This window comes from Leuresthes tenuis, unplaced genomic scaffold, assembly GCF_036924035.1.
Source record: "Leuresthes tenuis unplaced genomic scaffold, fLeuTen1.0.hap1 SCAF_14, whole genome shotgun sequence".
Taxonomy (NCBI): Eukaryota; Metazoa; Chordata; class Actinopteri; order Atheriniformes; family Atherinopsidae; genus Leuresthes; species Leuresthes tenuis.
Genome location: NW_027325368.1, coordinates 3167819 through 3190939, shown reverse-complemented (window position 1 = coordinate 3190939; position 23121 = coordinate 3167819). Strand labels below are relative to the sequence as shown.

The 23121-nt window shown below is 43.3% G+C and overlaps 1 protein-coding gene across 1 annotated transcript in view; it reads left to right on the top strand.

Annotated features, from left to right (window-relative positions):
- The first annotated feature begins 6647 nt into the window (after nucleotides 1-6647).
- The window catches only part of myo10 (myosin X), a 204754-nt gene continuing 188280 nt past the window's right edge, over nucleotides 6648-23121 (top strand). The window contains exon 1 of the mRNA XM_072363296.1: nucleotides 6648-7115. Coding sequence (XP_072219397.1) covers nucleotides 7095-7115 — 21 coding nt within the window. The 5' untranslated portion in view covers nucleotides 6648-7094. The remainder of the gene's footprint in view (nucleotides 7116-23121) is intronic.

Below are 23121 nucleotides of genomic sequence, written 5' to 3'. Positions count from 1 at the left end.
TGGTGAAGACCAACAGTAAAGCATTAATTACACAGCGCAGAAGGACCTGAAGGCATCCAAAAGCACAGCAAAAACTACATCAGCAGCATGAATGCACGTCCCTTTGGTTTGAAACAGCTGCTTAATCAGTGCAGTTTCTCTGCAGGATGTGAACAAAAAGCACAGCAGCTTCCAGTTTTACATCAAAACTAAAGTTACTGAACTGCCTGAGCATCAGAACCGGGGCGTGAAACCTTCATAAATGTTCTACAACACGTCAGAAAACAGAAAGGTCTGCATTTAACTTCCAAAACTTGTATTTCAGTGGCAGGTGTGCAGCCCAGAGGACAGGATCCAACAGAAGAGGATCTTATCAATGCTGCATGTCGCTGTCCTGCCATTTTTACTCAAACCTGACTACGTTTTGTCAGGTTTGTTGCAGGAAGGGAGGACCCAGATGCAGACTTCAAAAATCAAAAGGTTTATTCCAAAAACGGACAAGGAGAGTAAATAAATCAACATTAACATATCTTAATTCACACTCTGTGTTGTTTTTTTGATCATTTTATCTTATTTCCAGATAAAAAACTTGCCTTTCTGGTTCTTTTTTACGTTTTTTCACTCAATTCATCATAAAATTAGAGAACTAGATGGTAAATTAACATATCTAATGTGAAATAAATGTTAAATCTTTTTAAAAATTGCAAAGCAAGGACACAAGAGCCGGATATTCAAAATACTAAAACTATGAAAAAACAAAACAAGACTATGGCATAGAAACAAATAAACAAGACGATGAGGCAAAAAACTGACCTGAAAGCTGTGGAAATAAGGTGACCTGGTCATGAAAGGCAGGTGAGGATTTTGCAGTGACTATGAGTGAACTGGAAACTAAATACTGTTTGGAGGTGATTAGTGGATCTGTGGAAGGAAACCAGGTGACAGAATTAATCTGGAACCTGAAAACATGACAAAATATAATCGAAACGAGACACATTGACCTTAAAGCCAAACTCTTCCCCAGTCGTTTTGATTCGTTTTAACCAGGCAGCTCATCCTGTGTGAATCAGTAACTAAAGTTAGACAGTGACTGAATCTGCACATTTCTTGATTAAAACATGGTCATTTGGTCATTTAAATGTGATGCAACAGTGTCCCAAAATGTTATTCTGTTTGATATCTTGATGTTCTTGCTGCTTGCTGTGAGGTGGGTCCTCATAAGAAGGTAAAGGAAGGCGGGAACGCTAGTGTAACACTGCTGGTTAAAGACGGTTACAGGTTTCCACACCTTTATTGTGACTATTACCTGGTTAATGTGAGACTGGCTCCATCCAAATCACTGGAGCTTTTCTGCAGAATAAGTCTGGATTTCCTTTTCATTCCAAACTCAGTTCAGTTCTGTAACTCTTCTGGATGAATGAGGAAAAACGCTCACATCTGCCACAGTTTAGGGCCTAAAGATCCACAGATATCAGGTCTTTCTCACGTCATTTAACGCTTTAAACTCAACCGGAGCGCTCTGCAGGTCGTTATGACACTTCTAAAAGGTTTAGACCTCCAAACCACAGAGGAAGAAAACACTCAACATTCAGATGAAGCATTACCTGCACATTTAGGAGCATTAACAGAACAGTTTGTGTCTCTCATCATCAGCCTCTTTGTGCAGAGTGTGGAGCATCCTCCTGTGTTTTGGTGTCGTTGGTTTTTCTCACACTCAGCCCTCCGCTCTGGCTGCTCTGCTGCGTGACACCGGTTGGAGGAAGTCTGTTTTGGGTTCACTGCTGACACAGTTCTGACGGAAAAGAAAGAAAAAAAAAACTCCCGGTTGTTGCTATCTCGCATCTTTAAGAGGAGTCTCAAAGAGTGACAGGAAATGTTTGGCTTCCGCATCCTGTTTTTGGAAGTTTAGAGATGCTGGCAAAGAATCAAAATCCCCACAGTGCTGGTAAATAATCAGGTTTCAGGAGCCTTTTGGTTTATCTGAAGTCCGACTCTTTACCAAAATAACTCATCGGTGACGTCAGCCTGTGCTGATCACACCAGACTCACCTAAACTCACCTTTTTTTGTACATTTACCAAACAATAACTAATTTATCTGTCTGTTCTGACCTGCTGAATTTGATAAATTCACCCCCCCTCCTTTGGCACATAGGTTTACTGGTAAAATTCACATCAAAACAATTCTACATGAACAAATCCGTGCGTCTATTAGTGTTCCTCAGTGTGGAAATGGCTGAAACATGGTTAAATCCACAGATATTAAAGCTCTGCAGCATCTCCTGCAGTGCAAACAGGTTTCACACCATAACTCCACAGCTTCAGTGTCTGTAAAATGTAAGAAACTTACACTGGAGCTGTGAAATCCAACTGTTTCAGCTTCATTTCACACAATGTCTGTCAGTGGGGATTTGAGCTCCCTCGGATTTCATCTCAGCTAAACTATAGAAGAAGAAGTAGGAATATTATTACTATCTTTAAGCCCAATCACTTAAACTGAATTACTTAAAGATGAGGCATGCAGTTTGTGTTGTTTCTGTTTCATTGGTCAGTTGAACTGATTTTATGCATGTGAGGAAACAGTTTTATGTTCTGATAAGGACAGAAAATGTAATGACGTGTCTCCATGACCTGAATAACTCGGTCTTTTTGTGATTTAGCCATTAATCCGATCCGATGGCACTCATGTAACCGCACTGACAGACTATTAGCTCACCAGAGGCACTGGGACACCTGCTCTGCTGCTGCTGCACAGTAAAGCTGCAGTTTGAAGCTTTTGATTTTACATTTTTATCCAGTGAAATGCTTAATTTACATGGGAGGGGGGGGGCACTGTTCACAAGTCACATCCTCAGCAGGGTCTGATTGCCTCTGATGTTCTGACCCCTGCAACCTGTGGATGGAAATGTTTCTGTTTCTGTATTTATCAGACGCTTTTATCCAAAGCGACTTACAAATGAAGATTTAACAGCTTTATAAAAGCTAACAATAAGCTCCATAGAAGGAACCCAGGAGTCCGACTCTGTCAGAGGGGACAGAGCAGAGATAGGGTGCAGGCATAGAAGGAAGAGCAGAAAGATAAAGTGCAGAGATAGAGGGGGTAGGGAAGTACAAGGTAAGTGCTGGGATAGGAGATGCTCTCTGAAGAGCTGGGTTTTCAGGAGCTTCTTGAAGATAGACAGGGACGCCCCTGTTCTGGTAGCGCTCGGTAGGTCATTCCACCATCGTGGGACGACACATGAACAGAGTTTGGATTGTCTTAGGCGTGGTGTAGGAGCTGCTAGACGACAATCCTGGGACCAACGGAGGGACCCAGTTGGGACAGAAGCCTTTGCAAGAGCATTCAAGTAGATGGAGCCGCTCCATTAAGCTCTTTGTAGCTAACATCAGGGACTTGGATCTGATGCGGGCGGCTAAGGGCAGCCAGAGGAGTTCAATGAACAGAGGGGGGACGTGTTCTTTTAGGCTGATCCAAGACCAGACGCACCGCCGCGTTCTGGACCATCTGCAGAGGTTTCACAGGCTGGAGACCAGTTAGGAGACCAGTTAGGAAACCAGTTAGGAGACCAGTTAGGAAACCAGTTAGGAAACCAGTTAGGAGACCAGTTAGGAAACCAGTTAGGAGACCAGTTAGGAAACCAGTTAGGAAACCAGTTAGGAAACCAGTGAGGAGACCAGTTAGGAGAGCGCTGCTGTAGTCGAGGTGGGAGATGACAGTTTCTAAAACACAGAATAATGACGGGTAGAGCACATGTTGTAAGTGGAGAGCAGACTAAAACGCGTCTTCTTGACCAAACAGCTCAGCTGTTAAGTAATGCTTAAGGAGGGGGATCAGTCTTTGACTGAAAATCAGCTCTTAGACGTCAACGCCCAAAACTCCTTGACACCAAAGGTCGAGACCGGAGGCGGAGCAGCAATCAGGTTAATGTGAGTCTGAAAAGGTGGGCGGAGCTCACTGCTCCCACTAAATGTAGCTCGACCCCGAGTCCTCAGGGACTTTTGCCACAATGAATACTGCCTGACCTTCTTCAGCGGGCACTAATTACAGGTCAAGCGTTGCCGAGGCGACATTATCCAGCCAGGTGAGCTGTGAAGTGGTTACATGTGGAGAACACCTGGGAGGAGTCGGACAATCCAGAAAAGGAAGGTCCTGGTGACACATTAACAAGTTGTATTTGAAGTGGAGCCCTCCTTGGTTTGTGGACATGGTGTCCAGCCCTGTGGAGGCTGCCAATAGATGATAAAAGTGATTATAAGGAAAACATCAGGAAAACTTGGGTTTGGATGTCCTGCTTTGACAAGAAAAGTCTGATTTTTTAACATATTTTTCAACATTTGCTATTTTTTCAACATATAGCATTTAATTTGAACATAAGCCCAGTTCACACCCAAAATAAAATGGATTCCTTCTTACTTAGACACGCAGGAAGCTTGCAGGCAATGATAAGCACGGTTTGGGACGGTAAATACAGGCTTTGCTGCCGATTTCTGAAAAAAGCAATGAAATATTTTGCATTAAAAACTGTCAAAGATTGTCATTAACATCTTTAACACATGCTTTACCATAATTTATCACTTATTTAAGTCAATTCCAGCCAGAAGAAACATTTTACTCAAAGCCAGATCCACTATATGTCAAAGCTGAATGATATTATGAATAATTTTGGCCTTAAATGTAATCAAAAAATGTGTAAAAAACAAACAACTTTTATACCAACTGCGTGCAACAGTGTTGCCCAGAGCATTGAACTCAAATTCAACTGCATTAAATGAAGTTATAAATACATCAAAGTAGTTAAAAAGCTAATAGATGATAGATGATAAAAGTGATTTTAAGGAAAACATCAGGCGGTTTCCAGAAAAACTTGGGTTTGGATGTCCTGCTTTGACAAGAAAAGTCTGATTTTATTAACATATTTTTCAACATTTGCTATTTTTTTCAACATATAACATTTAATTTGAACATTAACATTAACATTAAGCTTGCAGGCAATGATAAGCACGGTTTGGGACGGTAAATACAGGCTTTGTTGCTGATTTCTGAAAAAAGCAATGAAATATTTTGCTTTAAAAACTGTCAAAGATGGTCATTAACATCTTTAACACATGCTTTACCATAATTTATCACTTATTTAAGTCAATTCCAGCCAGAAGAAACATTTTACTCAAAGCCAGATCCACTATATGTCAAAGCTGAATGATATTATTAATCATTTTGGCCTTAAATGTAATCAAAAAATGTGTAAAAAACAAACAACTTTTATACCAACTGCGTGCAACAGTGTTGCCCAGAGCATTGAACTCAAATTCAACTGCATTAAATGAAGTTATAAATACATCAAAGTAGTTAAAAAGCTAAACTTTCATCATGGAAACGGCAACAAAAAGAAGTTTAAATGCTTTGGTAATAAAAATGGAAATTTGTAAAGCATAAATGTCTTTGACATCCACACTGAAGGGGCGTCTGTAGGTCAGAGGGCAGCAGTCACGTTTAGTGACCTCATGCCAGTCAAATGCACTGAGTGCTAAATTTTAGATGGCGGGGCCTCAGGGCCTAAGCTAGCAGGGGTCAAAGGTCACATGGTGTGCTTAGTGATCCGAGTGGAAACCCAGAAGGATGCTGGAATTCCTGTTTTAAATGGCTGCAATGTTAATAATTAACCATTTAACTCCTCTCCAAGTCACAGAAACAAAAGCAAACTCGCTGCCCATCACTTTGATGGAGGAAGAGAAGAAAAAGCCGACTCACATTCTGCTTTTATTGGCTGTAAATCTCAATATATTTTGGGAATATTTCATGTTTCCTGAGACGAGCTTTCTGTCATTTCTTTAAGGAGTCTTCAGGAATAGTTCTCCAGGCTTCTTGAAGGACATCCCAAAGCTCTTCTTTGGATGTGGGCTGCCTTTTGTTCCGTTCTCTGTCAGATGATCCCACACTGCTTCAATAATGTTGAGGTCCGGGCTCTGGGGAGGATTCATCCCTCCATAAGACCTGTTGCCACTGATTTTCAGTCCACTTCTTGTGTCATTTGGCACAGCTCAGCCTTTTCTCCCTGTTTCCCTTCCTTAAGAACGGCTTCTTGACAGCCACCCTTCCATGGAGACCATTTCTGATGAGGCTTGGGCCAACAGTAGATGGATCAGCTGAAGGTCCAGATGCATCTCTCAGGTCCTGTCAGGTCACAGCTGGATTTTTTCCTCTTTCTTAAGGACATCACTTTCAGATCCTGTTCATCTGCTGTAGATAGTTTTTTAGGCCTGACACTTCTTCTTTTGTCCTCCACTTGTCCAGTTTCCTCAAATGTTTTAAGGACACACTGCACACCATGCTGAGATATGCCAAGTTTTCAGCTAATAGCTCTTTGGGAATCACCTTGTTGCTGCAGAAATCCTATTTTCTGTCTGTCAAACTGTGTTTTCTTTGCTGTTTTTCATAGATGCAGCTAAAGAAATGGGTTTTCAGTCCACTTCGCATAGCTCACACACATTTAGACGTGAACTGAACTGAAATGACACTTTCCATCTTGTGTTTGATGTCCATCTGAGAGACACCATCTCCGCAGACGGTCCTGGTCCACGTGCTGCCAGCAGGGGGAGACAGTGAGGCGGCGGCAGCGGGAGGCGGAGTCTGGGTGAGGAGGCGGAGCCTCACAGTTATTGTCCGCCGGTCTGAGTGACTGCCGGGGTGAGAGTCTCCAAAGTTTGACTGGCGTGTCGTTTACTCACCTCTCCTGCAACGTTTGACTATCGACCAAACAAACTGACCACCAAACGGGACGCACCAACGTCACAGACGCAGCCAAGGCACGCGGAGGGGCTCGAGAGGGGTCCAGGCTCCGCGAGGAAAAGCCCTCAAAGTTTTGTTGAGGACTCTTGGTGTCCCATCTGGATGAGTAACCCGGGAAACAAAGAGTAGTTTTACAGTCGCAGCTCCACTCTGATCCTCCATCCTGCAGCGGACTGTCAGGAGCACGAGGATGCACTGAAAGTGTCGGATCTGCTGCATCCTGCTCGTGCGTTTGTTTTGCATGGAAACGCACTAACAACACATGAGTTGGATTGACCACACGCGCGGTTTCCATACAGTAAATCCTCTGGGATTAAAATAGCAAGGGCGATGGACAACTTCTTCACGGAGGTAAGAAAACTCAAATCTGCAACAGTTTTATTCACGCCACAGACATTTGGGAACATTATCAAGGATTTCACGTATTTTTGGAAACTCAAAATCATCTCAAACGTGCAACTCTGACGAGCTGCAGCTCTGCAAACCTCTGAGAAATGATTTTGTTCCATCCCGCAGATATACATTCTGGAAAATGCAGATAAACGAGTTATAAACGAGCTATAAACGAGCTAAACTCGTCAGTGAGTACCACTGGTTATTTTAAGCTATTATAAAATGCTAATTAAATGTGAATGAGCCCCATTAGGTGGGTATAATCACTCTCCTTATAATGACGAAAGGCTGCCATAAAGTACTTTATATTCACCCTAAATTCGTGGCAGAGGTCCCTGAGACATTAACATGAAACGTCTCAGGGACTTTTTCTGGGCAGCGGGTCCCAGTGGATTTTTGGTATTTCCGCACCTCTTTTCTCGTTTCTTCCCAGAATAAAAGGAAAAGGTCTTGTAAAGCTATTAATAGAAGTGTAAACCCGTGTCTCAAAGGGAGTTTTGGACCGACAGACTTGTTGAATGGTTGCATGATATTTCAGTTCGGCTGGGGTTCACTTGGTCTCTTTAATGCTGCAAACTGGTGTGTCAAAGGAAGCTTGAAGCTATTTGGAGTTATTTAGAGAGTTCATTCTGATCATAAACAAACCTTAAACGAAGGACTGTGTAAATGATCAAAGGTTGGAGCCATTTTCCAGACAAAATGACCACCTCACCAAGCTCCAACCTCTCACTGACTGGGATTTCTGCTTCTCTTTCTGCTTTATAACTGTAAATTCAATATATTTTGGCTTTAAGCAGCTGGCTGAACACCTGAAAACGACGCGTTTCAAAGACTGAATGATAAATTGTGTAATTGTGAACTATTAGCTCAGAAAGTAAAAGCTATAATCATCAGCTGGGGAACCTTATCACTATAGTTTTGTCCCCCTGAACTGATCAAGTCATAATATAAGTTATGCCAGCATGACACAGTTCTGCAACTGTTTTGAGTCACACTTAATTTCCTAATTTCCTTCCAAGCAGCCAGACTCTTGTAGTCTTTTAAAGTGGTTTTGAGCAATAGTTCTCCAGACTTTCTGAAGGTCTTTCCAAGCTTTTCTTTGGACATTGGCACCTTTTTTACTCATTTTAATCCACTCCTTGCACCATTTTCAGAGGACTGTGTCTAATTTTGTTGTTATCTGTGAAGCATTCAGGCAGAAAAAAGGCTCCTAACTCAAGGGATGAACCAGTGTTGTGTCGACACAGAACAGACAACTTAGCAAAGAAGCCATTTTAAACTGGATCTTTAGGCACTTTGTCACAAAGACACATCATTTGTTCCCATTTCTTTAGCTGCATCTATGAAAAACAGCAAAGAAAACACAGTTTGACAGACAGAAAATAGGATTTCTGCAGCAACAAGGTGATTCCCAAAGAGCTATTAGCTGAAAACTTGGCATATCTCAGCATGGTGTGCAGTGTGTCCTTAAAACATTTGAGGAAACTGGACAAGTGGAGGACAAAAGAAGAAGTGTCAGGCCTAAAAAACTATCTACAGCAGATGAACAGGATCTGAAAGTGATGTCCTTAAGAAAGAGGAAAAAATCCAGCTGTGACCTGACAGGACCTGAGAGATGCATCTGGACCTTCAGCTGATCCATCTACTGTTGGCCCAAGCCTCATCAGAAATGGTCTCCATGGAAGGGTGGCTGTCAAGAAGCCGTTCTTAAGGAAGGGAAACAGGGAGAAAAGGCTGAGCTGTGCCAAATGACACAAGAAGTGGACTGAAAATCAGTGGCAACAGGTCTTATGGAGGGATGAATCCTCCCCAGAGCCCGGACCTCAACATTATTGAAGCAGTGTGGGATCATCTGACAGAGAACGGAACAAAAGGCAGCCCACATCCAAAGAAGAGCTTTGGGATGTCCTTCAAGAAGCCTGGAGAACTATTCCTGAAGACTCCTTAAAGAAATGACAGAAAGCTCGTCTCAGAGGGTTCAGGCTGGGTGAAGGTCAGGGATCCTGGAAGTTTTTACATGCTTATCGTGTGGAGAGGAAGACGGCAGCTGCCACAAAGCTGGAGTAAAAGTAAAATATTGACTTTCAAGCTCCTCAGAATTGTAGAAACTCTGTTTTTGCCTTAAATACAGTATTTCTATTCATGTTTGCACATGTTTCACTAACTTGCTGCTGCTGTAGTTTCTATTTAAAAAGAATAAGCCTCAGGCTTTTGCACAGTTCTGTATGTGTCAGGAATGGATTCGACTGTTTTCTGTTGGACTTTTTCTGGATCTATCAGGGGTCTGAGTTCCTCAGAAAGAGCAGAACACAGATTCTACACCTTGTTCTGCACAGGAAACCATAATGAGACGGTGTGATGGGTTGGGCTTGATAATTCAAGCCTGTAAATCTTCCACAAGCTGTGATTCATTTGAATCTGATCCACACCTTTTCTCTGATGACGTCAGCCAGATAACGACAGCTACACCTGAGTCACTCCTGCATGCATTTCGTTGTCCTTCTGGAGCTGCTGTCAGCGCCTCGGCTGACGTTTTGGCTCAGAAGAAAAACAGCGAATGCAATTTAAAACCGGTTTCTCCTCAGTTATTAACAGCTCCACCTTCCTGGTTGAAAGCTCCCCTGATGTCCTGTTGGTGCTCGTGCTTTTTGAAAACCCAGTGGGGTTCTCAGAGGAATGAAAGGCCAAAGGTCGCCAGACTCTCTGAGCTCATAGGTGCTCAGGCTGAGTAAAACAAACACTCTGTGGTTTCAGGGCCTTTTCTCCTGCAGTACAGAGTTGTGCTGGTCCCATGACGACGTGCACGGTACATCTGGTGGTTCAGCTCTCCCCAGAAGCCTGAGAAAGGGAACATTTCTCAGAGCCAGAAGCAGGCAGGCGCGCACAATAGTCTCAAATGTCGGTCTGCCTGCCTGCCTTTATATCTGCCAGCTAATCGCAGCTGAAACAAAGAGCCCAGTCTTTGAGGAAAAGGACATTTGACGAGGAAGCAAAGCAGTGTCCGTGGCCACAGTTGGAGCGGAATTGACAGGAATGTGAACTGGGAATGAAACTGGAGTGTTTTACGTTAGTGGAGGTGCCCTCAGTGACTGGAGAAAAGGTCACGACCCTTCAGTGGTCATCAAAAGGACGCCAGCTTTACTTTAATTTAGCGTGTGGAAGGTCTTATCTATGCAAACTGAGACACACAATGCATCATGGGAGATCAGTTCGTTCTTTGTTTGTTTTAACGTGTTGCATAAAGTTTTGTGTTCAGGGTTTTTCGCACCCGTTTGCTTTTCATCGTGTCGTCATTTGAATTCAGTCGGGTGTCACAGTTTTCAGTGAAGCAGCCCTCTGAAACTCTGATTTTTATTTTTCTGTTAATGCTGTGAACTAAACTTTCAGGTTTAAGCCTGAGGTAGAAAATCTGCACCTCCTCCGATATGATTTACAGTTTTAATGGCTTTAATCCTTAAATTGTGTTTAGTTTCAATGTTTAATCCACAGTAATCGCTTATTTTTGGGTTTGTGAAACTTTCTGTAGATTTTTTTAAATAATTCTAAGTAAATAGTATAAAATCCTGAATTTTCTGGTGATTTCCTGTTACATATAGAGACATTTTAGACATTTTAAGATAGTAAAAAGTAGGAGTTACACTTTTTTTTCAATCAATTATACCTTTTTTACTCATATTTGCAGGCATCTTGGTGGCCTTACTTACTTGGTGTTGCTTTGCTTCTAGTTCAGTAGAAGAAGTAGTTGATCAAATGGGAAACAAGCCTCTGGAAGGAAAAAAGAAGCTGTGGTTGACCTCCACATGTAGAAAAAGAGTGACTTTACTCTCTGGCAGTACCTGGGATATTATATCTGGGAGGATGTTTGGTCACCACTGCACAGATGTTGTCTTTAAGGTACTTGAAAGGATTTTATTAGAGCAGAGCGACAGCCTGGAAATGCTTTAAGTGACTGAGAATGGATTGATGTGTTGAGTCTTAATGAATGGGCTGATTTTCAGTCCCAGTTTCTGACAAAAGAAACAGCTTTAAGCAGCTTTAATGGGATTGTATGAACATACACTTAACTCTTTTTACATGTTTAATTCAATTCAGTTTTATTTATAAAGCGCCAAATTACAACAATTGTCATCTCAAGGCACTTAAATAATATAGTCCAATTCAAGCCAATTGGAATTCAATTCATTGTAATCATGATCCAATGAAATCCAATTAATTAATCTCAAAATAATCCAATTAATTCATATGGAGCCAATTCAAAAATAATATCCGAGCTAAGGAAACCAACAGATTGGACCGAAACTTGTCTTCAGTCCAATCTCCCGTCCTGAGCCTGAGGGACTGTGGAAAGGAACGACTCCCTTTAACAGGAAGAAACCTCTGGCAGAACCAGAACCAGGAAGAAACCAATGGCAGAACCAGGAAGAACCCTCTGGCAGAACCAGAACCAGGAAGAAACCTCTGGCAGAACCAGAACCAGGAAGAAACCAATGGCAGAACCAGGAAGAACCCTCTGGCAGAACCAGAACCAGGAAGAAACCTCTGGCAGAACCAGAACCAGGAAAAAACCTCTGGCAGAACCAGAACCAGGAAGAAACCTCTGGCAGAACCAGAACCAGGAAGAAACCTCTGGCAGAACCAGAACCAGGAAGAAACCTCTGACAGAACCAGACTCAGGAAGAAACCTCTGGCAGAACCAGAACCAGGAAGGAACCTCTGGCAGAACCAGAACCAGGAAGAAACCTCTGGCAGAACCGGAACCAGGAAGGGTGGCCATCTGCCTGGACCAGCTGGGGTTTGAGAAGACAGAAAAGAGGGAAAAGAGGAGGGAAAAACACCATAACACCATTCAAAGGATACCTGCTGGAACAGGGAAACACAAGTTAATAACCACAATAATGTCACATGTACATAAAATCATTTGAGAAATTAAACAGGGGGAGAAAGAGAGCAAAGTGAGGAAAGGTGTGACAGATGAGGTCCCCCAGCAGTCTGGGCCTATAGCAGCTTAACTATGGGATGTTTCAGGGTCCCCTGAGCCATCCCTAACTGTATTTAAGCAATGAGATGGAGTTTTGGGGCACGATCAGAGCACCCAGTCGAGTGTATACATGCAAGAGGGGTTCGACCCCCGTTAGCCGCATTATCTCGGTGTGTTCATCTATTTTCATGTGTCCTAAAACTCTGATTCTTTATTTAGTGTCATGCCAACATGCTGCAGTCGCGCTACTGCCTCCTTTCAGCCCCAGTTCTGCCCCAACACCTTAAAAACAGAACAGCTCGAATTAGCAAGTGTGTGAAATCACTGATGAGTTTGAACTGAAACGTCTCCAGTGCTAAAAAAGCGGCGTCGTTTTCTCCACTCGCTGCCTGTTAGGAGTCGCCGAACAGAAGGTGGTTCAAAGTGTTTGGGGAGGAGCTTGAACACGAGGGCTTTGCCACATTTTGCTCCTTTTGGGTGATTGAGTTTCAGAGAGATTTCTCCAGCAGTTTCACTGCGTGTTGTGTTGAGTCCATCCAGCAGCGAGCATTGTCTCTAACTATAGAGACACGAATGTGTCGACAATCCGTCGGCGGGGGGGTTCTCATCTCTAATTACCGAGCTGCAGCCAAAACAGTCTGGACCAGAGTCGGTGCGGGGACTATAAATAGAGTCTAACCGCAAAACCAGACGGCACTTTTCCTCACTCGGTCATTTTCCTGGAACATTTGATCTGTTTTCCTGTCCGGTGAAGTTTACAGGAGATAAGCAGCACCTTTCTGAAGTGTTAAGGATGAGGTTTGTGCAGTATTTTGATTGATGCTGATAGCAAAGGAGTGTTTGTTTAGGGAGAGACTGATATATGGATGGATATGAAGCTTTTCCTTTATGTTGGCTTAGGGCCACTCACATGCTCCTCTGCTGTGAACGAGGTTACCTTCTTATTCATGTGATTTTCCTTTGAATCAAAACCTATTTTGAAACTCCAAAACGTCTCAGAGAGATCAGCAGCTGCTGCAGACAGGACAAGGCAAGGCCCTAAACCCTCTCCTTCACTTTTCTCTGACCGACACCCTCGAGGCGTCACAGGAAAGCGATCCTGGCTGGCTGGCGTCACTAATTGGCCAGCATCCAGCCTGGCTGCGGCCAATGAGCAGACGGCAGAGGATCGGCTCGTTCTCCGAGGCAGCAGAACCTGCCGAGCGTTTGAAGGCGTGCGTGTTGACATAGTGGAGTCGGTCAGGTCAGCCCGGCAGTGTCTGGGCTTGTTTCTATTTGAACTGGAGGGTGTTGGGCGAGGCAGGCCTCACCTGTCGACCAATCACAAAGCAGCTCTGCCTCAGATGTGGGTTTACAGGGACCACAGTGTCACTGGCAGCGGATTTAGTCTGCAGCAGCTGAAAAGTTGTACATATGTGCACGATTCCTGAGCTTTTGGCTCGTTTTATTGCTGCTGCAGATGTTTTGTGGTGGCGTCTTCATGGGAGGACAGTTTTAAAGAGGTGGAACTTCTTCACCTTCCTGATTTGGTGTCACCAGCTCTTGGTGTTGAGGTCTGTCTGCAGGTATAAAACTGCTCTGATGGTTGCTGAACCCCTGATCAAGCAAATGGCCCCGTGATGGTTCGCCTATGTGCGAAAGTCTAGCTTGTTTCCTGTTTGTCATCATCATGATTTATATCTACGGACTGAGGTGGAAAGAGGTCTCCTGACGGAGCTTTGCGTTGGTCTCCAGCACAAAATGTTCCCGTTTGTGCAGTTACCGTGCTTCCTTTGCCTGTTCTTTACACAGATGCAGCTAGATTTGTCGATGTGCTGCGTCTCCATTTATGTTTTCTATGGGATGGCGCCCATAGAGTTAGTCGGTTCATCCTTTCAGTTCTTCTTTTATTGCTTAAAAGGATCATTTAAGCGACAAAGTCACAACATCTCTGGTCATTTTTGCAACTTTGAGGATATTTAGCTGATCAAATTTCCCACCATAATGGTACATATATCAGATTTAGTCCGTTCTACCCAATGCATTTTCTCAGGGAGTCAGAAATCCTGATGTGCATCTGCTTCTGAGTGTGTTGGCAGAGCCGTGTTGCAGTTATGTTGCTGAAAACACAACTAATGACAGACAAATGATCAGCAAACACAAACCGTTATAGCAGCTGCAGTTTTGGCAGTTCAAGCCTAGTGTTGGAGCTTTTATTGATGGCTCTAATATAATCACAAAGACAGCTGCTCTTCCAAAATAAGCCTGCTCGACTCTCACTGAGCTTTCTTCTTCAAACTCCAAAAATCAGTCCTGAAACTTGGAAAGGTTTTATTGTTTTTGCCTGCCTGCGTTTCTCATTAAGGACATAAAAAGTTAGAGCTCCATCATAGACGTTAATCGTCCCTCCACAACAAACACAGGCCTGACCCACAGTGCACAGCAACATTTTAATGATGATTTCAACCAGAGTTTCTTTCCCCTCGCCCTGCTTCTTCGTGGCTCGTTTCAGGGCTGAAACCTGACGCCCGTGAAGCAGCCAAAGAGGAATTTAAACAGCTTGCAGATTTGTTGTTTTGTACAATGCAGACGGCCCCTGAACCTTGTTGTTCGTGTAGGACCACTGTGTTCCAGCCGAATTCCTGCCGTGTTTGTGTTCTCGCTGGGTTTCCTCAGATCTCCTTCACAAGTGACCAGTTAGAGGCTGAGGAATTTGAGTCATAAATGGCCGACACGTCTCCTGTTTAAAGCTGACATTTTCAAACAAAAACGTCGTCTTTGTTTTGGGTTTCGAAGCTTCCAATCGTCTCATGACCCTCTTCACTTAATGGAGTTTGGTTTTAGAAACTAAGGCCATTAAGGATTCCCATAATTCACATTAATAAGTCAAGACCAAAGCTGTGTAAGCTTGTGCTTTCAGAGTCTTGCCTCCATGTCTGCAGCTTTCAGTTAAATTTGGAAAATGAAATCTCTTCCACAGCTTCTCACACACTAAGGAGGGTTGGGATCTTATTTCCTAGGTCATTTTAATGTCTGGTGGGCAAATAAAAAAAGAAGTGAGCCTAACTGTTGGCTCACTGAGCCCTTTATATGCCGCGGCTAAAATAACACCTCAAGGAGGCACTGGACGTGAGCCAGAGCCGCCTGCACTCAATCTTAAACTGGTTTCACTGGTGTAAAGGGCAGAGGGGCAGCTGTGACTGTGGGAAATAAAACAAAGTCCCAGGCCTGCAAGTCCAGACCAAGACCCAGACAGGAAGTGTGTTTATTTTGATGCCCTCCACCGGCTGCACCAATCAGCGAGCTCTAAAATCTTCATCCATGTCAACGGTTTTAATGAGCGAGCTGCAGGTGAAACAAAGAGAGATGTGAAGCATCCGCCCTGCGTAAATGTCTTTGATTAACGTCTGTGCTGCAGACCAGAGGAACAAGTGTTTCCCATAATGCTGAAACCAATAGTTCAGCGGTGCATTGAAGGTCTGACAGAAAACTGAGAACCGAGGGTCTGGCTGACCGTTTTATACACCAAGCTGAGCCTAAACTAAAGTGCTAATGAAACCGTGAGAGGCTTTAATTTAATTTAATTTAATTTAATTTAGATTCAGCTAAATTAATACAATGACATGTAAATATGAGCCTGGTAACCTGAGTAGAGATAAACTGTCTGTTTGATTAGCTGTAACTGTCACTTTATACAGCACTAAGCAAAAAGTTTAAAGGTTTTCCGCTGATTTTTTTTAAAATTCATGATGTGGTTATTTTTTCTTCTAACTTTGACATTAACCAGTCTTAAAGGGGAGCTCCAGTATTTTAAAACCCAGACCTTATTTCTTATTCACTCCGTGCTCTGTGACAGTCGGCTAACTTCACACGGAGTTTGCTGCTGATAGTTTTGTGCAACATGGCAGGATATTTATCAGATTTTGACAATGTGAACGACGACTTTGAGTAAGATGGACGTTCTTACCGGAGTGAATAAACTGTGCTGCAGGGGGGCCTGTGGATGAAGTGGTCCCAGTAGAGTGCCTGTGTAGAAATCCCTCCGTTAGCTCTCCTATAGCTGCAAGTAGCCACATAACAGCAGCTATGAGCTAACAGAGCTATAGCACACGTTCATTCATTCATTCTTCTTAAAGTATTGGTGAAATAAAGACAGATAATGCCTTATTTAGAGGCTGCATCCTCTAAGCCCCGTTCACTCCGTTATATGGATCTCCAGTTATCTAAATATCTTCCGAAGGACGCCGACTTTCACCAAACTGTTCTCAGTGAGCAGATGAACGTATTTCATGCCAGAAATAAGGTTTAAAAATACCAGAGTTCCCCTTTAAGCCACCCCATATTTCTTTATTTATGACCAGGAAACAGAAAATGGGTGTTTGACATCACTTTCATCTGCTGGAGATAGTTTTTTAGGCCTGAAACTTCTGCTTTTGTCCAAAAACGGGAGTTTCTTTGTGAAAAAAGCACTTTGGTAGATGTACTCTGTAATATTCCAATTTTTTTTTTTAAACATCAGACTTTAGCAGCTGCTCATCTCACTGCTGAGAAGTTGGCTGGCGGGTTGATTAACCACAGAAAACAGTTTTAAAGAGCATCTAATTCATGTTGAAGTGCACTTCCATCAACATTCAGTTGAATGCAGTTTGGATCCTGGATGCTTTCTTGTGCTATTTCAGAGCTGTGAGCACCCAAACCCATGGACACCCAGAATAAACGCAGCACAAGCTGTGTGACAGTCCTGCACCTCTTTTTGACTTCCACATCTGCCCGTGTCCCAGTTTATGGGTCAATCCTGGAGCTGGATGCCGCAGTCGCAGTCATGCGTCTGTTTTATGGTCGTCAAGGTCGGCCATTGTTTGGCTCAGATGGGAACCGGTTGGTGGCTCATCTCACACGTGTTTTGACTACAGACAAATCAGTTAGAGGATTAGGGTTCAAGAATGAGCAATAAAGCGGTCTTTATTTGTTTTTCTCTAACATAAACCGTCTAATCCCGGCTGATTAGGCTCCTTTGCAGCTACATGTCTGCGTCTCTTTAACAGGAGCGTGGACAATATCTGACTTTTTCTCACCATTTCAGCGCCACGCTGTGAAATGTCACTAATTACACATCAATAACCAACCAGCTGTGCCTAAAAATGACTGTTCTCATCAACCCTGGCAGTCATTTACCTGTGCTAATTAGGATTTAGATGAATTGGGTCAGCTGAGTCTGCATTTATCCATCTGTAGCTCGCCTTCACCTTCGTTCCCCCCCGCTCATTCCTCCCTCAGCTGTTTAAATACGTCTTGACTTCCTGTCTGATAACTCTGAACATTCCTCTGGATTCTGACACTTCCTAACTTCTGACTCCGTCCAACTCGCTCCACATGTGTAAATCTGGACACATCTGGATATACAGAGGTCTGTTCTCACGTCTTTGTGACGCCATCGATGCATTAACGCTCCACAGATCTTAGGCCCTGTTGTGAATATAGTTGCTGCATAAAACCACAAAGATTAAAAACATGTCACTTAAACAGGAACTCAGACAAAAGATTTCACTCCCTCAGGCAAAACATGTGTTTAGTGGAGGAACCGAAGAGCCATGTGGAAGATTACTGACAGTACCGTCCCATTTTAATGAGAAGTACGGTCCGATTTGGGCTGTTTTTCAGGGTATAAGCTGGTTTGTTATTGGCTGGATGGATGTGGACATGAAGGACAAAACCAGGGTTTGCTTACATGACCTTCTTTGATAAATGTACATTTTTATTGACTGTAAATTCTCGTTGAAACAGTGACAAACGACTCAATCATGAGTTAAAAGTTCACAGTTTGAACATAGCCCCATAGAAGATGCACATTGCAGACTTTGGGAGGCGCAGGACCCCAGTTTGACCTTCTTCTGATCTGGATCCACAATCCCATCCATATTACCAGTGGCGGTCCTAGCTTGTTGGGCCCCTGGTTGCTACTTCTAGCTATTATTAGCAAGAGGCTAATAAACGCTAATTCACATTAAGCTATTTCTATCTGTTTCATTGCATGCACAAAACTCAGAGACACTGACATGACGGCATAGTGCATACCTTTATCTTTTGTTCTTTTCTCTTCTTCTTCTTTTCTTTGAACTGGGCACCTGGCGGCTTTCTTGACCTTTTTTCCGTCCTGTGTCTGTCTTCTGCTGCTGCTGCGCTGTACGGTTTTAGCTAGCTACACATTATTGGAAGTGGAAAAACCCAGCTGGAAGGAAATTAAACATTTTCTTCTTCCCCTCGTGCACGGTGCGCCCTTTCACAGATTGCGCCCCCTGCATGTTACCAGTTTGTACAGAGAAGTACCTTTTTACCCCCGTTTAGGATCTTGACTTTGCCAAAGAAAACCAGGAGGTGCGCTGCGTTTTTCCTTCTATTCTAGATCTGTTTTTGGAGCTTTCAGCAGCTTGTTAGAGAGTAAGTGAGCTGTTCACAAAGGTAGAATGTGTGTATTAGATGTAGCTCATTACCTCCCCTGACATGTGACCTCTTTATCACCTCATCATTGTGTAACAAAGCAGAAACTCCATTAAGATGATGTTAACAACCATCAGTCCTCTTGCTTCCTTCACTTCAGCCTGATGTACACTCACTGTACATCGGAGGTAATAAAAAAAGGGTTTCGGTCTGAGATGCTGTGCTGACACTAATCCCTCCGTGTCCCGTGGACTTGGTGGTTCCCCGCTGATTAAATGGTCAATTAAAACCCGGCACGGAAGGTTCCGGATCCGACCCGGTTTGGCTTATCTTCCCTGATGCGACGTCGGTGCTGCAGGAGGCAAATGGTTCCAATCATTGCATAATTTTCCGTTTAATCTTTTTGAAACAACTCAATTCTTCTGGATTTTAATCCAGAATAAAGATTACTGACTGTATGTGCGCGGTAACAATTTGTTCTGAATCATTTGGTGCTATGGCGTAACCACGCATTCTTTGGGGGGTCATGTCCCCCCCAATATTGAGAAAATACCAACCTGTCCCCCCCAATATACAGCAGAAAATATGTAAAATGCATGTTCTCCTTTTATGAACCCTGTCAAGGGATCGGTCTCTTGTTATGTCTTATTTATTTTCAATTTATTTCCGTGTGTTACCGTGGTAACGTAACGCTAACACTCTAGCCAATGAGAGTGACCCACCGGGCGCGCCGCCGTCTCAGCAGCGGCTCTCCTTATCTTTACGTTGGACTTCTACTTTTGACGGAGCCGCTGCTCAACAGAGCAGATTGTACCAGAACAGGAAATCCAACACAGAATCAACAAAATAAACTTCCGCCCCCTTTCAAAATAAAATAACTTAAAACAAAAATAACATTAGACTATTGAACTTTTCATTGTTAATGCACATTTTGAGACATTGACACAATAGAAATGAACCTAGACTTAAAAGTCCTCGGCACATTTTTTTGTTAAAGGAAAAGTCTGTAATTTGTTACATCATTAGTTGTCCTTATTAAAATATTTCCATAAACATGCTTTGGGTATTTGGTCGTTTTCCATTGGAAGCTGTCCTATTTGCTACAGAACTACTGGAAGAGCATAATTGTAATTGGTAGGTGTGTTTAAGGTCAGTAAACAGTAAGCAACTAACCAAAACAAAGTGGGGGGGCAGTCACTGTCTCGGAGAAATTACACTATTCCTTTAGATGTGAACTTACATGGTCAATGTAGTCCTCTAAACTATGTTCTAAATGTCCAATTTTTCATATATAAATAAAGAATTGTAGATAATGCACTCAACAATTTTGTTTTTCTTGGGACCCCCCTGTCTAAACCATGGTTACGCCCTTGATTTGGTGGAACAAAACGACGGTATACAGCAGGGAGGAGAGGTTTCTCCAGGACAAGTCATGATTTGTGTCTGGGAGTCAGCAGGATTCAGGTTGGTTTGGTTTCAGGCAGCAGAACATTTTAATTTATGCTTCACACAGCTAAAGGCACTTCACACTCGTACATTTTTAAAACACACGCTACTATCCCAGGAAATAAGCATCCATAACCTCACCTGACTGACAAACTGCTGCAGAGACGTAATGGAAACAGCTGCAGGAAGGAAGCGACTTTGCGCTGCTCCTCATTCCCTGGAAGGGCAGAACGAAAGGCCTTAAAGGCGTGTCTGAAAGCAGGTGTTGGGGTCATTCGTGGAGTCGTAAAGTTGTCCATCGGTCACACTTCGCCGTTAAAAGGTTTCAAGGTTAGGAAAGTGGGGTTTCTATCCAGGCTTTCCCTTAAGTTTTGGGCTCACATCTCCCTGCCTGTGGAATGTGAGATGATTTTTGGATTCTTGGAATGGTTGAGAATCTATGGGATGCTAAAAATTCTGCTGTGGAGGAGCCCACTTGTGCTCTAGACTCGTCTCGCTTAATCCATGTTCATTCGACACAGTCGCTGCCCCTCTTGGTGCTTGGAGGTGCAGTTTGTTGGCCATGCCACAGGAAAACCTTGAACTTGATTGAAGGCCCGATGGCTCGTCTCTAAGGTGGTTCATCTGCCTGGTGATGTTTACTCAGAAAGTTGCTTCAAATTCACTTGGTTTGGTCCTGAGAGAATGGTGATAAACACTGTTACTGTGTCCTTAAGTGATCAGAAAGTTTCAAATGTCGGGCAAAATGGAGATAAAACAGATTTAACTGTCTGGTTTTATCAAATGAGGTGCATCCAAGTAAGGTCTTGGCCCCACGGCCGCGGTGGGAGCAGCTGTCTGTGGTTTTTGTGACCACAACGCCATTAAAAATGTCTTTGTAGCTTCAGAAGGATGTTAGTTTCTGTGTTTGACATCTCGGTGATCCAGTTCTGCTTCTGATCAGATCTGAGGCAGTCGTAGGAGGAGGAGGGGGATTATCTGATCTGTGTTGAATGCAACTTCCTGGAAAACCCCGTCCACACAAACATACAACCCAACACAAGTGCTGGTGAGGCACAACCCAAAAAGCCAAACATCCATTTCCGCTAATTAGCTCCTTGTCATGCGATCCTGTCAGCTTGTGTGAGTGCAGCTCCTCTCCTCTGAGGGCTGCTTAAAGTACTTAATGGCACATCACACCCTTTTTTTTATTTGTGCTATTAGAGAGGGCTGAAAACACGCAGCTCATGATGGATTTAATGCGGCTGGTTTTTTTTTTTTGTTCTCAGCACTGAGCCAAAAAGGCAATCAGAGTATCTCTGCTGCTCAGGCTTCAGGTTCACTCCTCAGTCCTGAAGTCTGCTCGGAGTTCCTTTGGTGGGACTTTTCATAAGCTGCTAAATACAAAGATTCCTTTTGAGGAGCCCCACATTTGGGTTGAGTTGTCTTCTTGTATATGACGTGGCTCATAGACTCTCTAATGGGGTCATTTCATTGTTGGCAGGACTTGAAATGAGCACAAATGTTCAGCATTTTTCCATGTTGGATTATCTGCTTTGCTGCCGTTCTGATCGAGGACACAACTCTTCACAACTGATGACTAATGCTGATAAACTTTTTCCCAGCTGAGTGATAAATTAGGCTCCTGCACTCTATGGGAAAACAGACGGTTGAATCAACATTTAGTTTTGCTCCAGCTGCTCTGAACAAAACCTGCACGGACTGAGCAACCCTTCTTTGTAAAGGCAGCGGCCTTCCTTCACCACTCAGGGCGACATGTTCGTCAGACTCACTGCTTATGGACGTTTAATTTCCACAAGCAACAGAGGAAGTGGATGTTTAAAGAGATCGAAGTGGAGCCGAGTGTTTCCTGATCACTGAGCATCCTCAGGACTCTCAGATTTAAATGCTCCCAGGGGTGCCGGCATCTCCTACAACAGCTTTTGTGCCGGAGAACCGACTGTAGCTACCAGCTAACAGTTGCACTTTATGACATTTAATAGACCCATCCTCCAATAAGCACACAGCTTTCAGTCTCAGGCACATTTCAGTTGAATCTCGATGTATTTGGAGTTCTCTGAATCATGGAAACTTGGCGTCAGAAGGGATAACCGGGTGTCTTCCTAACATTCATTTCTAATCAAGCTGGAACTCTATCCTCCATCTATCCAACTTGTCCCTCTTTGCCAGGTCACCGGATTGGAAAAACAACTCTTAAGTTTAACCTGGATCCAAACAGAAACCAGCTGTGGTCATTTTGGTGCATCACATTGATCTGATTTACAGAACTTCTGCTTATTAGACCCCATTTAGCTGCTGTTTTACCAAATAAAATGTTTATTTTACATTAAACGCTTGACTTGGTCTTTCTTCCATTTTTTAGCTTTAAATAGAGACACTTATTCTATATCATGACAAAAAAAGGATGTGAACACTGTTAAAGTACCCTTGAGGAACCCGAAAACCGGGCCATAGAGTTTATTTTTCACTCTGAACCCTTTTGAACTCTGAACTCTTGAGTTCGATGCGTCCCAGAGGACGACTTCCTCACTAAACTATGTGAAATATAGGGCTCGAGCACACGTTTGGGCCCAGTGTGATAAAACACACCCTTAAAGTTTGTTTACAAATGCACTGCAGAGTAATTCATCTCTAATTCCACCCTTAGCCTCGCCACTTAACTCAGTTCTTCACGGGCCAAGCCACCAGAACCGTAGATCGTCCTTGCAGTTGCACTCAGAGATTTGAAACTCTTCCAAAAGAGCCATAAAGTCATTTGAAGAAGTTAAAAGCTCACTGGGTTGAAGCATGTCCAAAACTCAGGCCTTTCTCACACTGATCTGAGCAAACATGCCAAGACAGAACAAACAAGATTATCTCAGGAGTTTAGTGGGTCAGGCTGCCACAAAGTGATTTAATACCCAAAGGATTCAAGGCTGGTTTTGGAAAATAAAGGGAAGGCGATAATGTGGGTTGGAAAAGACGAAGATGATCTTAATTTGGTTAAATGGAACAAACTGGGTCGGATGAAGATGTTCAGAACTGCATGTGGGGCAGTTTCAAACAGCTGCTGCCAGTTTACCTGCAGACTGAAGTGAAAACGGTGCTTATATAAGGCTCCAGCCGGGCTCAGAACCTTTTTCT